General features: G+C 38.8%; 1 protein-coding gene across 1 annotated transcript in view; it reads right to left on the bottom strand.

Annotated features, from left to right (window-relative positions):
• Positions 1–16,799, bottom strand: part of SVEP1 (sushi, von Willebrand factor type A, EGF and pentraxin domain containing 1) — a 157,232-nt gene that overhangs the window by 67,613 nt on the left and 72,820 nt on the right. The window contains 9 exon segments of the mRNA XM_032478157.1: positions 463–624; positions 2,696–2,929; positions 3,439–3,603; positions 7,351–7,459; positions 9,745–9,866; positions 11,163–11,357; positions 12,108–12,239; positions 12,986–13,093; positions 16,570–16,699. Coding sequence (XP_032334048.1) covers positions 463–624; positions 2,696–2,929; positions 3,439–3,603; positions 7,351–7,459; positions 9,745–9,866; positions 11,163–11,357; positions 12,108–12,239; positions 12,986–13,093; positions 16,570–16,699 — 1,357 coding nt within the window.

Consider the following 16,799-nt stretch of genomic DNA (forward strand, 5'->3'; position numbering starts at 1 on the left):
CAATATTTTGAAAATATTGGATATTTTAGTAGCAAGAACACATGTATATGGGCTTGTAGTTTTTAACTTCCAAGTAAATGGAGAACTAATCTCATCATATTGAATTTTTCCCTAACGAAAAGCAATCTAATGCTTGCTAAGGGTCACGGAAGTCCTTTCCACCAATTAATATGAGATTCACTAAAAAAAAAAAAATCCAGGCCAACTGATGAAAATGGATTAGAGTTCTTGACAGTGAAGTCTGATGTAGAGGGAACAAAGGGAGGTCCCGAAAGGAAAGATAAATGGATTTCTTTAAAGCGGGGGCAAATGTTCAGGTAATATCTTAGAGTTAAAAGGAAGACAAAACAAATGAATGAAATTGCTTCCAGTAATGCTCTTATTTCATCCTATCTGCCATTTCGATTTCATAACTGGAAACAAAATGCGGGCTTCTGGGCAAAGTATGTACTAAACCTTTACCTTTGCATTCTGAGCTGCTCCTTGAATGGAGGTACTCGGTGTAAGTCCCCGCTGGACAGAGTTTGCACTCAAGTTGCCCTTCTTCATCTTGATAGGATCCCATCAAACAGCTTTCACAGACAGAATGCTCCAGAGAATAGTATGTTCCCAAAGGGCAGTTGACTGGAGAGAAAACAAACGAGAAAACTGAATACAGTATAGAACATACTCTTAGTTCTAAGGCATGAGCGTTGTAAGTTTTCAGGTACCATTGTTTTTATGGGTTAAATTTTACTGCCAAAGGTTTATCTCAAGATAAATCTTCTGGAAATGTATTCCTAGAAACCAGCAGTAGATCATTTTTCATTTCTTTTTTCAGAAAATGTAAATTCTTGCTGACCAAGCTTAGGGCTTACGTGCCAGTGGGGGGGGGCGCTTTAAAGTGTGGGTTACAGCAATCGATAAATCAATCATCCTGGAAACACACAGCTAACGAAGAAAAGACTGCTTGGAAGAAAAGGAAAAAACCATGAACGATTAGGTTAATTTGAGGCCTTGAGATATTAAAAACAGTTTCTTAACAGGTTTTTGGAATGGCTTCCCTTATGAAACTGACTGCTTGTCCATTTCAGCATAAAAGCAGGCAAAGATGGTTAAGTCTAAAACAAGTGAGTTAAGTAGACCCTTGCCTCTGCTCGCAGGAGTTACTGCCCACTCAAAGGAAGTCCTGGGCACCCTCAGACCCAAAGACCCCAAGGAAACAGGTCAATTTTAGAACCTTCCTTCCCTGGAGATCTGGTCTACTATTTGAGGCTTGGAGTGACTCAGAATTTCTGAGACCAAAATGGGACGTTAAATTCACTGAAAGGCTGCTATCAAAATTAGTGTTCTTACAGAGAGGACACTTGAAATCAGTACCAGAGTGATTCTGAGGTGCGTTAAGAATTACCTGGGAAGGTACTAAAATTTCAGATTCCAAGGCCCTGACCCCAAGGGGTGAGATGCATTCATCCTGGGATGGGGCCTGAACCAACCTGCATTTTGACAAGTACTTCAGGTGATGCTGACACAGGTCATCTGACGACCACACTGAAAAACGCAAAACGCAGTCCAAACAGATAACTGATTTTACTCCCGGGTTCAGAAGGAAACCACAGAAGGCTCAGAATGATAACTTTGATGTGCTTTTGACGGGCTGAGTTTATAACACTATGAAAAACCCAACTGAGCTCTGGGAATAGCAGTGAGAACTGCTGAGAAGGTTTTCCGACCAGGACACGAGATCCCATGCCTACAGAGAGTCAAAAGAAGACCCTGTCATTTGGCTCTGCTGAGTGTACAGTTTGCTTAGAGGAGGTCTCGCTATCTATAAACGTGACTTATTTTGGGAAGCGGGCTGTAATGGATCCCAATTGTGACAGTCCAGAATAGGGGTAAAAGCTAAGGGACGGGGTCGTGGGGAGAAGAATGAGGAGTGATAGCTTAAGGGATCTGCGGTCTTCTTTGGGGGTGATGAAAATGCTTTGGAACTGCGATAGACATGATGGTTGAATAACATTGTGACTGTACTAAATACCTCTGAACTGTACTCAGTAGTTAATTTCATGCCATGTGACTTTAGCGTCGGCTACCTGGGTGAGAATCTCAGCTACATCACTTACTGTTCTAATTGCGAAGACTTACTGGGTAAGTTCTTAGCCTCTTCGGCTTCAGTTTTCTCATCTATAAAATGTGCTTAATAATACTGGTACCTTACAGAGCTGCTAATCAGGACTGAACATGAGAACAGCTCAGCCAGCACACACAAGCAGTCAGAAAGTAATAGTTTTTGATATGCGAGTTGCTGCTGAAAGCTGTGAGGTCTAAAGCTTAGTTCTACAAATAAAACTAAGATTTGAGTCCCTCACCTAAAATAGCTTTCTTGTCCTGACCAGGAGTGGTCATTAACTTCTGAGACAAAACAGTGGTAACAACCACCACATAACAATAGCAAAATGTATGTTTCATCTCAATATCCCTTTATAGCTGTGAAAGGGTTCTACCCACCTCATCTGACCCAATATGCACCAACTTTCTTTTTTGTGTGTGTGCATGTGTGGAGGGGAGGGGAATTAGTTTGGCTGGTTGATTGACTGATTTTGATGGAGGTACTGGGGATTGAACTCAGGACCTTGTGCATGCTAAGTCTCTAACACTGAGCTATACCCTCCCCCTCCTCCCCCAAAATATTTTTGATTACAGGGAGGGGTCTTACCACACATACGCCCTCTCAGCACAGAGCCTGGTCTGCAGAAGAGGAAAGCCTTTTCTGTTTCTAAGGAATTGCTGTCGGCGACAAGCATTTCAGAGGCAAGTTGAAAGGAATACATGGGCTCCTTAGTGAGGGTCCTTTTCAGGCGATTTGTGATAGTTTCCAACGTCTTAATGAGTCGCTGCTGATTTTCCAATTCAAGGGTATCGTTTCTTTCATCAGGTAGTGGCACACTAGCTGAGATAAAAAGAAAACATAACACACACACACACACACACACACGATGTTGCAGGAAGCCATATGTAGTTAGTTTTTTATTGAAAAGAAGTGGCATGTTGAAACTCTTCCAGGAAAAACGAACTCAAACTTAACCACCACGTACTGAGCAAATAGTACACAGATCATATGAAGAACAACATGATTTGTTTAAATCTTCTCACATGCTGGAGCTACATCACCTTTTTGTAGCCTTCTTCATGATTACATATTAAATTCCTGCAAATTCTTGTTTTTAAAAACATGCCTTAGTTCATCTGGTCAAGTTGAGGACAGAGCTCATCGCTATGAGAACCGTCACATACATCTGTGATATTAAACTGCACAAAATGACAGGAGTTAGGTGACTGTGTGTGCCCTAATTTTCAGTTCCACAGTCACTTCCTAATAATGACAATTTGAAAAAAAATAGGTCTCCAACCAAGAATTTCACATCATATTAATTTTTCAAATAGACCGTCTATCCTTACCTGTGATGTTAAAAATTAACTTGATTTTGTGATCAGTTAATGGAGTATTTCTTTTAATCCGTGAAGATCTGTCTTTGCCAGCGCCCATTGGTGTCTCTCGCACGGCGTCCAAGAAGTCATCGTAGGAGTAATCCAGCCTGTTAGCTGGGCCCCAACCACCAGGTCCTGGACAGTTGGGACAGAGAAATACAAGATTCTACAGTTGCATCCTTATCAGGTTTTAATGTCAAGTGACAAATGAAATTGTCATTGAATATCTGTCATTGACTATTGCCCATAATGTACCAATACAAGGTTTCATCTGCAATTTTACACATTGTAATTTTTGGCTTCATATTAAATTTAGATTACCAATGAATAACTTAAAAGTACAAAGAAAAGTTGCTATAGAGCTCTGTAGGCATTTGAACCATTCTATCTTTGACCTAATAGTTAATTACCTTAGCTTTAGAGGTAAATACGGAGGTAGGAATAGATTTTTATTAATTCCTATTTCCCTTCAGGGTTTGCTCCATTCTTTTTTTTTCAATATCAGTTTTAAAAACTTAATGCACATAAATAGATGTCCTTTTATGAAGATTATTCAAGGTATCTGCATATCTGCAGCATATTTTTAAAGGTGGGGGGTAGTTCCTGAAGGCAGTGTATAATTTAAATGCTTACATATTTAAGGCAACTCTGCTGGAGGCAGCACTATTGTAAGTGATTATTTTTTTTAAATTTTGGGTTATTAGCTTGTTGTTCATTTCTGTTTGTTTTCTTAATGGAGGTACTGGGGATTGAACCTAGGACCTTGTGCACATTAAGCATGTGCTCCACCACTGAGCTGTACACTCCCTTCCACATGTGATTCTTTAGATGCCCTCTGTATCACTGTGATCGACACCATGGATTCGGACTGGGGCTTCTTGCTATATGATGTATGGCTGAACAATCTTAGTCAAACTACTTTCATCTCTCTGAATCTCAGTTTACTTAATTATAAACTGAAATAATTATTCTTACCTCATAGATCTGTCTGTGGGATAACTGAGCCATTTAAACAAACAATCTAGTTCTGTATTTGACTCATTCTAAAACCTCAGTGAATGTAAATGATATTAATATCGGCCTAGGCATACAGCTGTTGCTTAGTTATGTGCTTTAAACATCAAATTCTATTTATAAAGGCTTGTCCACTTCTGTAAGTGGTTTTTGAGGTTGGTTTTGGTTTTTGTTTTTTGCTTAACTCACATTTTTGGTCATTAAAATGAACTGAGATCAATTCAATATTTTTGTTTTTCACTTAAACATTTTTTCCTACAAGTATCATATAGCTATTATAGAAAAAAAAAAAACCCAGATCAGCGAAGAGAAAAATATAAAAGATTACCTATAATTCCAGCACATAGAAATAACTACTGTAACATTTTAGGCAAAATTTTTTCTACGAATATATATAAACACACACATATACATTTATGCATACATACACACACATACATATATAGAATATATAGAATAAAAATAAATATACCATACTTATAACGAAACAAGATCATACACTGTATATATTATTTGGTAATCTTTTCTCACATTTTCTCAACAATATACTGTAACATTTCTGAGTCAAATGGTTTCATAATATTCTCATCTATAGCTATACTAAAAACTAACCAGGCTTCTACTTTCAGACTTAGGTTATCTCAAAATTTTAGAACATCCTTCATTTTAGAACATCAGTGTTTTAGAATATTTAGTATTTCATAGAGTGTAAGACACCATCAGCAAGAAGACACACCCCAATTTCAGAAATGTCGAAATGAAAAATGTGCATCTTAGAATTTATGAAACATGGTACATCTTCGCACAGTAGCATGATTTTTATCTTGAGAAATACACTTAGAAGCAGAATTTCTGGGTCTGAGCATTTTTACTCCTTTAGATACATACTGTCCAATGCCCTTCAATTTCTCCTCTGCACACAATACATGCATATGATTTTTTCCCCCTGACACCCTTGCCAACTCTGGGTAGTATGATTCTTATTCAAATTTGTTATTCTGATAGGTCAAAAGTGTCATCTTTTATTGGTTTTTATTTGAATTACATGATTAGGATGAGATCAAACCATTTAAATACATTTACTGGCCCTCTGTTTTTCATACATTAGGACTGGTGGCCAAGGTGCTGTTATAAATATGTTCATCTTGTGACTCTACTGTAAAGACACACAAGGAGGAAGGTTCGTCTCTCAGGATGACTTGTACACTTGTACGACAAGCCATCTGGATCCTTACAAGATGATAGATATTGCCCATCTCAAAGCCTTACAATGACAACTGACTCCCTCTGTGTGTATCCTTGTCCTTGCAACCTAACCTCCACAAGCCGGGAGGGGAAGCCGGGCCACGTGTGACAGGAGAGGCCTGGTTATTCTAGACGTGCCACTGTCACTCCCTGCCAATGCCACTTCATATTTTTCTATCTAAAACTTTAATATCCAATATGTTCACTGAGAAGTAGCACACAATAGTTAAGATCGGAAAACAACCCAAAGTCTACCAATAGGAAGCAGTTTATATAAATTACGGCAAATTGATGGATAAAATAATATGTGGCCATAAAAGCTGTACTGAAATATAATACTTATGACATAAAAAATGTCCTCAATAAAACACTAACTAAAAATTCATGTTCACAAAATAGTACGGGTCTCATATATGCACACACAGTTACATATACGTTAATATATTAATAGAATTATTTCTGAGATTGCAGGTTATCTTGATTTCATTGTTTTTTTTTAGCATTTTTCAAATTTTTGCAATAAACATGTGTGCACAAATAGTATTTTGAAATGTAAAAAGTCCAAAGCAATAGTCAACATACCTTTTAATGCTCAATCACTAAAAATATAAATATGATTAGTTTCAGGAACAAAAAGGATGTCTGCTGTCATGTAATACTATCTCATATAACCTTCTAAGCGCTTTACCTGTCCTTCTTCATTTAATCCTTATAACAGCCCTATGAGCTCAGTAGTCTTATGCACCCAATTTGCAGGTGAGAAAACGGAGGCACAGAGTGTTTGGGAACTTGTGCAAGGCCACACAGCTAGTGGCTGGGGATGTCAAGGCTTGGACCTTAGTAGTTCGTCAGAGAGTTCTGTGCCTTAACCACGACACTATTATTATTTTTTAAACATTACTCCAGAAGTTCTGGACAGTTTCATAAGAATGAAATAAAGTAAGTATAATTACCGGAAGGGACAATTTTGCTAATCAAGAGACACAACTGAAATTGCCTAGAAAGATGAAGACAGTAAGCTAAGTGGCCACATGCACCAGCAAAAGAATCACATAGCTGTGCTTCAGAATAGCCTCAATAAAAGTTATATGTCAATTATGTCTCAAAAAAAAAAAACAGATGGAAAAATGCTCAGAGTCTACATGAAGAAAATATCCGAATACCACTCAAAGATATATTAGACTTGAACAGATTGAGTCTTAACATATTCCAGGTTAGGAATCGGAATATTTTACATGTGTAACTATCTTAAATAAATGGCTTAATTGTAATTTAAGTTAAATGCCATATAAAGTTGCTATTAGTACTTTACCACTATTACTGCTCTCTTCTAAGCTATCATATGAATATTTGAATTTTACAATCATAATGTGACTTAGTTTTCTTAGTTATTATTATCCTGAAGAGTTTTGGCTAATATTTGGAAAGAACTTATTTGATACCCAAAATGTACTATGTCTATAAAGCTCATTAAACACAATATCAAATTACCCAGTCATCCTAAAATACTTGATGAATAAATTCACAAAAGTTCATTTTTCTAGTCTGCTCCACTCTTCAGGAATTATTTTCTTATTCCGCAGATTAGTTCTGCAAACTACCCACACGAAATAATGTCATTACCAATTGCAAAGCCATTTTCATAGTCATAATTATATTCGAGGCAGTATTTTTTGGTCAGGTCCTCCAGTCTGCAGTCAATGTCATCAGCATCATTACAAAACGACGGGACCTGCAAATAAAAAAAGAACAGGACAAAAAGGTACTTCACATCTGGGCGTGCTTTGGGTAAAGCCGTCGTGCCAAGCCTTCGTGCCTCTGGTCTCACACCTCCATCAGCAGGAGCGAGGGCCCTAGACCTCTGCTTATTCTTAAAAAGGCTCCTGACCCTCCTCGGTGCCCTCCCCTACCTCCTCCCACTGCCCGTGGACCACAAGGATCAGTCGCCTGCCTTCTACCTGTGTTTATATCATTTACCAAAAGAAGCCCAGGACTCCCGGGACATCTCTTGCCTCTGAACTTTCACCTCATTTGGCGTTTTTAAAAGTGAAGTATCAGTGGGGAGGGTATAAATCAGTGGTAGAGTGTGTGCTTAGGATGCATGAGGTCCTGGGTTCAATCCCCAGTGCCTCCATTAAAAAATAAATGAAAATAAACCTAATTACCACCCCACCCCGACCCCCGCCGAAAACCCCTGAAGGATAGTTAATTTACAATATTATATTACTGGCTCTTTAGATCCCTTTTCTCTCACCCTATCTTCCACCCTTCTTCAAGTCCTCAAAACCTTTCTCAAAGCCCTCTGATGTTTGGTCAGTGATCGGCCAATCCACTTTTTTTTTTTTTTTTAATTTTTGTTTTCTTTTGTGGGGGGAGGTAATGAGGGTTATTTATTTATTTTTACTTAATTTTTTAAAAATGGAGGTACTGGGTATTGAACCCAGGATCTCATGCATGCTAAGCCCGCGCTCTACCACTGAGCTATAACCTCCCCAGCAATCTACGTTATTGTTTTTTTTAACCTTCTCTCTTAATGTTTTCTTCCCTTTTGCTCTCAATGGAACCTAACTTCCCAGTTTCCTTGGGTGGTGGGCATGGAGGTGGAGGACACGTCTTCCTCACCCTCCACTGCTGTTCCCAGATCACGCTCGCAGGAACCTGCTTGAAGCCCCACAGCTTTGAAGCTCCTGCAATCAACACACCATATATCATCACTGTCATCTACAGCCCTCCCCCACGCTAAGCCACCCCTCATTTCAAGAACCCTTAGGAACTAACCATCCCTGTTACAGTTCTTGACTTCTATATCCCCTCAACTAATCCTCCCATCACCTTGGCTTCTCTTTCTTTTTCCTCCTCTGTCTTCCAGCTTCACTTTGTCACTTACTCCCATATGGGGTCACACCCTAAGACCTCACCATTCCCAGTAACTGCACTCCTACTCTCAGGAACCCAACAATGCTTTGACTTCATCAGAATCTGTAATCTGCCGATCCTACCACCACTTTACTGTCCCCAGGCAGTAAATGATGCCTGATGTCTTCACTTCCTTATTTACCCATCTTAGATTCCACGGTCCATCACCATGAATTACTCCCTTGCGTGCACCCTCCTTAATTTGATTATCTGGAGAACCCTTAAACCTGGTTAATTGCTGTGTCTTCTCCACATTTGTTCCCACAGGGTCAACTACAGCTTGGGAGAAAACACAGCTTTGCTTACTGCCAGTCCTGCCACATTTCTCTAGTATATCCATTTACGCTCTCTAAGAAAATTGTTTTATACCGTCTACTCTTTTCTCAAACCTCCAACAACTCCTCCCCACCCCTATTTGAGGCTGATCAGTCTCCATCTTTTCTTCACAGATAAAAGAGTCACAAAAGATCCTTCTTTCACACACTTAACACTGCTCTGTGTACCCCCTCCTGTATCTGGGCTCCTGTACACTCTGCCTCCTTGACACTGCTCTTTCTCTCACGCTTGACATCAAATCTACTACTATTATTAAATCTACTTTCAGAATCTATCCAACATCTAAGCCACTCACTCTGGTAGGGATGCAAACATCTGTAACATTACTTCCTCCCTCCAAGATGCCCAACACAGTTAAATACATTGCTTTGCTTGCCTGTAATGACTGAGTCATAAACAAAAATGCATGAAGAAATCCTTTAAACGTTCAATTATCTCCTCGTCATAAAAGAAATACCATCTACAATGGCATTTTTGTCATTCTTTAAATAACAAAGCAGACATTCTGAAACCACGCGGACAGTAAGTAAGCTTCTCTTTCTGACTCAGAGTGTTTTAAAAAGTTCAAAGAGTTTTAATAAGGATTTACTTATAATTCACTCCAAAGCCTATGAATAATTCTAAATATTAGAAGCCAGTTTGGGTCACAAAGAAGAGGGAAACCATCAGGACAGAGAACTTCTGTTGCACGTGACCCAGAGAGGCTACAAAAAACTCAACAGCATCCTTTGAAACATGGCAAGCAATAAAGAAATTCTGACATACCATTTTCCCCAGGGTAGTCTGAAATGCTTCAGAAAACTTCTTCAACAGATCTGTGTCATCACAACGAGTTGCTTTGTACAGCATCTCAAAGGACTTGAATCCGTGATTTGCAAAACGTTTTACTGGAAGATGTTGGGGGGAAAAAAATTTCAACTGGTTAGCGTTTTCAAAACAAGCATTTAATTTTCCATGGAATAACTGTAATTTAGTATTTTAATCCTAACACAATTTGTGGGACTGTGACAAAAACAAAGATGACAGTCAAGGAATGTTTCCAGGCATTAATTGATCATAATAAACCATGAGCCAAGCAGGCCTGGACCCAGTTACTCGGTGACAAATTTGCTTTGATACAGGATTCTTTATCTTCCAGTCATATGAAAAAGTGAACATTTAAGGGAAAAAGAGACCTAAAAATTCTTTTTATTACATTCCTGGGAATCTTTGAAAAACCCAAAGATATTATATTGCATCAAAGATATTTTATTTTATATTTATATAAATTTATAACATACAAGTTTATATTATGTTTTTAGCCAATAGACATTGAAACATTTCTGAATATTATGTGAAATTATATTTCTTAAAAGTGTAATTTCACAGGGACAAACTTCTCCTTGAGTCAGAAGCTCAGACATTAGACTCAGCAAGACGTCTTAAAATATTCAAAGACAATGCCTTTTAACAGCGTCGTCATTAAAATCCTACTGTCTACATCTGTGACAGAGGCAAATGATAACACTTTTATTTACTTCCCAAATTTGGGGGGGAGAAAAACAGCTCGAGTGAGTGAGTTTTGCTCTTTTTCCAAGACATTGGCATTCAAACTTCATCTAGGGTACTGGATCAAAGATTCACTCCAGAGAATATTATTTACAATAGACAAAGGGATTGTATTATTTTTCTAATAACATACATTTAAGATTATAGAATAGCTCTAAATCTAAATTAGATCTGAAGAGAACGTGACTGATCTCATCAAGTATATTGGCTCTTACTTTAAATACAAGCTCTTCTGCAGACTATACGCTATACTTTACGTTCAAGTTTACAGGTCAAGAATGACATGCTGACAACTCTCTGGATAATTCCGGTAGATAACAATGAGAGGGTTTTGCCATAACCTGAATCTTGTCCTATAGCAATCCAATCAATAGCAAGACTCCTGTGGGCTCATATTTTAAATTGAGAGATGAATATTTATCTGCAAGCATTTCAAATTCATGGCACTGTTTTTCCACTCTGCAGTCACTTCATTAGATTTGAATTTACATTTTCTATTTATACAAATCAGCTGGGCAAACCCAGTCCCTGTGTTAAGGCAATTTTTCTCTTTAATGTTTAGAACTTTATACACACAGGCAGACGAACACAGATTCACATATACTAAAGGAGCCCAGAAAAATATTAAAACTTACTAGCACAGTCTGGCCATTCAGTGGAATACGGCGGCCTCCAGATACCATCTTCATAAGCACAAGAATACTTGTCAGTAGAGCCTTCTGTGAAATCATAGCCCTCTGAGCAACGTAATGTACAGTTAACTCCAGCACTATCTTGAGTACATATAAAATCCCCATTTACAGGTGTAAACGGAACTTCACACGGGGAACCTGTGGGGGAAAAATTGTACCAATCGTATACAGTGCTATAAGAAATACAAATTAAAATCCAGGAGTCTAGGCTGAATTTTGAAAAAGATTTCCTCCTGTTCACAACTATTCCTAGAAAAACTCTCACAATAAAAATCCTTCATGTGGGATTGCAGTAATGTCTGCTTTTTAACTCCTAGGTGGGTATAGTTGAAAAGCTGTACCTCTGTGTAACTAGAGGTGGTGCATATGTTATGAAAAGCTAAAAGTATTTCTGATTTGAAGTTGTTATTTCTGCAATTCCTTTAATAAAAATGCAAACCGCTAACGTTATGTTGCAAATACATTTTCAGAATCTTGTCTCCTGAAGCCTTCAAAACAGGATCATGACAATCACATTTTGTAACTTGGGATAAAATGTTAATAAGCTGCAAATTAAAGACTACTTTGGAAGAAAATCTTTCTATTTATCATGAAGTGAAGTAATAATAACTGGAAACCTCAATAAAATTTATCAGCATTCTAACTTAAAAAATCTACTATCCTATAATAGCCTATAGTGAAAAAGAGTATGAAAAGGAATATATATATATATATATGTAACTGAATCACTAGGCAAAATACCAGAAATTAACACAACTTTGTAAACTGACTACACTTCAGTTAAAAAAAATCTACTGCTCGAGTCTATTTTCTTTCACAAACACAGTGCAACAGCAATTACACATATCAAATGTCCACTAGATCTTTGGAGGCTTGTGAAGGGAATACCTTTTATGACAATGTGGATGTCACACGTTCTGTCATTGCCTGAGGGGTCGGTGGCTGTATACCGCACTACCGTCTCCCCATGAGGGAAGAGGTCCCCGGGTGCATGACTTCTGGTGATGGCCAACACAGCTCCTGGAAGGGGAAGAAGGAATCTGACTTGGGAGTTATTAGTCTGCAGTCACTTTATCAGATCTGAGTTTTCATTATTTTCACAAGCCAGCTGGGCATTCTGCTTATGTTGATTTGGCCACTGGCAGAAAATAGAAGACATAATCTTTATACTAACACAGAAATAGTTGACTCAAAAACCTCATTAAATTAAGGCATTCTTGCTAAATAAATCATTCTCCTTGCATAGGTCAGTCTATGTAAGCATTGGAAATTTAATTAAGAAATCTAATTTGCATTTTTATTGTTTTCTGGGATTTGGTGAAAGCTTTAAGGTGAATTTCAGTTGTATTTGCTCATTTTTTTCTATTTTCCTATGAACTTTTATAACTTTTTTTGGCAAATGTTTGAGAACTGAGTATGAATACATAGAATGATGTTAGATTTACCAATAGAATGCATAGTTTATACCTTCAGGACAATAGAAGCTTAGAGACTCAATGAATTTATTAGAACACTTTCAAATAAAACACCTTGCATAGTTTTAATAAATGTCCACTGAATATTGAATGGAAGGCAACTCCGTGGATAGGTAGGATTAATAGTGTTAAATTTTATATAATTATTCTAGCATTAAAGTATATTACCTTTTATAATGATTCATTGGGTTTAGATATGATTTTTCATTTCTCTTTGATCTTGTAAAAGCTCTTAAAAATCAAGTGTAATTTGGGGTGAACATGCTGCCAGCAAGAACCCCGCATCCTCACCTGAGTTGTCTGAGAACTGAGGCTCATCCCAGGTGGCAGCGTGCTCCTTCTCTGAGACCTGGATTGGAGGCGGGGACCGGCACCAGTCTATGCTGGGTGGTTCTACATCTAAAGAGCACGAAATCAGAGAACGGAGTCACAACTGATGTTCAAAAGTGATGAGGGGACTTGCCAGATAGAACTGAAGTCTACTTGTGCCGGCAGAAAACCCTGACCGTGTCAGGCACAAGGCCGGCCCTGGGCCCCTTGGATGATGAGGCATGTCTTATCCCTGATCTCAACGTCAAAAGAAAAATGATTCTTGCCACGCTTCCCTCTGCCTGTTGAAGAAGAAATACCAGATTACTAAAATCACCATGAGTGCCACAGTGTGAAAGACAATTCGGGATACGGTGAGCATTTAATTTGTGAGTTTCACCAGTGCTAGTTGAGCTGATACACCAAGAAGAGAAGAGAACCTTCCCAGAAAGTCGGAAGGCGTGAAAAGATCCAGTCATTTCCTTGGGATCACTCCCATGATCCTCCTCTTAACTGAAGGGTCAAGGCTGGGCTGGTTGAAGGTTAAATGGAAGGCCCAACGGGCAGAGGTCTGAGCCACTGTTGAGGAAGATGTAAGATGTGAGGATGTGATGTTGCTGGAAGGCTAGCAGGTTATGTCTAAAGGTGGAACGCTCCAGTCTAAGATTCATTCCTAAGGCTGATAAATTCCACGTCAAGACAAAGAAGAGGGTGTAGACATGGGAATGGGGGGCTAAGACAGAGAAGGGGGAGCAAGCCACAGTAGAAATGAAAGAGCTGTGAGTCTACTGCTGAGCACCGTAATCTACATGGAAGGAGGGGCGTGAGGGGGTGCCTGTGAGCCAGGTTGCAAAGCTCTGGAGGGATGTGGTGGAATTTTTAGGATGTCAGTAAAGGGCAACAAAGAAGGTGTAGGAGGAAGTTTTAATATAACTATTGATTTTTATACATTTGGAATGCCCTTCTGTTTGTAACGACATGCCTTTGAGGGAGACTGGACAAATACTATTTTTATAATTACACAGGTGAGGAATCTCAAACTAGGCAGGCTTAAGAGACTTGCCTGAGGTCATACGCTGGTAACTTACAGTCAGAGGCATGAAGACTAGGACGCTATACCATCTATGCTAAACGGAAAGATGTATTCTGAAAGTAAACCAGCTGTACCTGTGAGACTATATATAGATTTCTGTTCTAAGCTAAGTCTGATGAATAAATGTTGAGTTTTTCTCTTTTCCTCGTGCCTGTCATTTCCTTAGCACAGTACCTTCAATTTACTATTTTCCTAGGCTGTAAACTGTTAGATCTCCACTCCACAGCAGGGCACCATGCACACAACAGGTGCTTGGAACAAGTTGCTGAATAAAGAAAAGAATGAAGGAACGCTCGTAGGCGGCCAGCGCACTTGGAGAATGCGGAATCAAGTCGATGCACAGTTAAATTTACAAATCTGACAAGATTTACTATTTTCCCTCAAAGAAATTGCAAATGAAAGAGTTCCAAGGTTTTCTAAACTTCTCTGATTTTAGCCAAAATTTTAGAGTTGAATCTCAGGTGCAAGAGAACAGTTAAGACGAGGCCGATTACTGTCAAAGAACTGGAGGTCCTAGCAGATGCACTGTCTCCAAAAGAGGAAGTCCATTTCCAAGCAAGCGAGGCTGCATTCCGTGGAATGCTAAGCAAAAGCATTTCCACTTCCTCTCATTAATCATTAAGACACCAGCAGCCTGTCATCTGGGGAAAACAAGAAAATGCAGGCTTTGGAATATTTTCTGTCTCTCTCTCTCTCTCCCCCTCCATTTCTCTCCTCTCCCTCCTTCCCTCTCTTTCTCCTGTTCCTTCCTCCTTCCCATTTCCTCTCTCTCTTCGATAATTTGAAAATTCAGCCAGTGCCCAGCTAGACACTCGAGTACATATCTTACATTTCCCCATGCTGACGCGTCATTGTGAAAAATGAAAACTTGGCAAACGCTTGAATCACATTTCCCTGTTGAAAAATCACAGCACCATAAAAACGAATCCAACATATTTTTCACGCGACGGGTAAAGTTCATGTTTAAAACAACACTGAAAAAGCAATTAAAAACAACTAAGCCCAGTGAACTGAATCAGATGCATTTTTGTTTGTCTTTTTATTTACTTTGACCAAAACTTATCGCTTTCTAGGGTAAGGAGCCAGTTTGATCTACATCAGTTATTTCAAGAGGTCATGTAAAATTCTTAAAATAAAATGAATTCAATGGTACTGAATTTTAAAAATAAATATGAAAAATCTATCTGAGACAAAAACAGTACAATGTTAATATATTTACCTAGAGCTTAATGCGTCAGGCACTGGTTCGAGTGGTTTGGGTATCTGAACTACTTAAAAACCTCACAATAACCTTATAGGTAATATGTTTCTTAATTCTATTTCTGGATGAAGAAACTGAGGCACAGACTGGTCACACTGCCTTAAGCAGTAGAACTGGACAGACTCAAGTAGTTTCCAGAGGCTGGGCTCCTGTCCACTGCAGATCACTTCATATATTCTCGACGTATTAAGTCTTGCTGGTGAGTATCTGCTATCTATTAGAATTGACGGAAAGCACAAACACCAATCGGGAGATGATGGAGTAAACCAGGCCACAAAAATAAAATAAAATAAAATAAAAAAGAAACACTGATCTATAGCAGTGGGTTGTGAGGGTGGAGAGACTGGGAAGGATTTCAGAGACAGTAAGAAGATGAAACCAGGAGAATGTGATAACTTACTGGATATTAGTGATGGAGGGAGAGGAGGCAAGAGTGGCTTCCAGATGTTTGCATGGTAGCTAGGTTTCAACTCCATTTTCTGAGCTAAGAAATATCTTAGGTTTGGGTGAGTCTGAAATGCCAGAGGGACATCCACATGGGAAAGTCCAGTAGGCAGTTTTACATGTTGGTTTGAATTCCAGAAGAGAGATCTGAGCTGGAGATAGCAATCTGGGAGCTGTCAGTTAACAGAATTACCAGGAAAACTAGAGAGAAAGAAGGAGAAGAGGGCCAAGGCTGGAACTCTGGGGATGGTCCCCATTTGACAGTTGGTCTGAGAAAGAGAAGCCTACAAAAGCAACAAGGAAGGATAAATGAGAATAACGTGGGAAAAAACAAGGAAGCCGGTGTCAGAGAAGCTAGGGGAGGAGGCAGTTTTGATTAAGAGAGTGCCACTAATAATGTAAAAACTATGGAAACATTGGGTAAACGAGGACTAACAAATGTGCAGTAGTAATAACTCTAGAGATCACTAGAGTGACCTTGATGAAAGTAGTTTTCGATGAGAGAAGACAGAAGCCAGACTTGAGTGACTTGGAGAATAAATGGCAGATAAACCAAAAGAGATGGCAACCACTGGGAACTCTCCAAAAGGCTCATATACATAAAGAGATACAATGATGGTTAAAAGGTATGTAGGTTTCAAAGAGGACGAGGCTTGAATAGGCTTCCAAGACTCAGTGGGAAGGGAGTTGATGAAGATAAACAAAAACAAAGGCCTTGGGGGTACTGGATTACTTTCACAAATCTAAACAAGTAATTTGAAGACTCACCAATAACCCTGATGTGGAAAGTGCAGCTGGCTTGGTTGTTGGATAGGTCAGTTGCCGTGTACGTGATCACAACATCTCCAATTGGGAAAAGATAAGGTGGGGTAAAAGCTGGATGAACGTGGATTGCCACCTTTTGGAGATACACAAATATTTTGAAAGTTTCCGTTAGTATCAATAGTAACTTTATTATTTTTGGCTTATATATTATTAGCAAAATGAAGTTAAAAATG

This window comes from Camelus ferus, chromosome 4 (assembly GCF_009834535.1).
Source record: "Camelus ferus isolate YT-003-E chromosome 4, BCGSAC_Cfer_1.0, whole genome shotgun sequence".
In the NCBI taxonomy this organism is placed as follows: Eukaryota; Metazoa; Chordata; class Mammalia; order Artiodactyla; family Camelidae; genus Camelus; species Camelus ferus.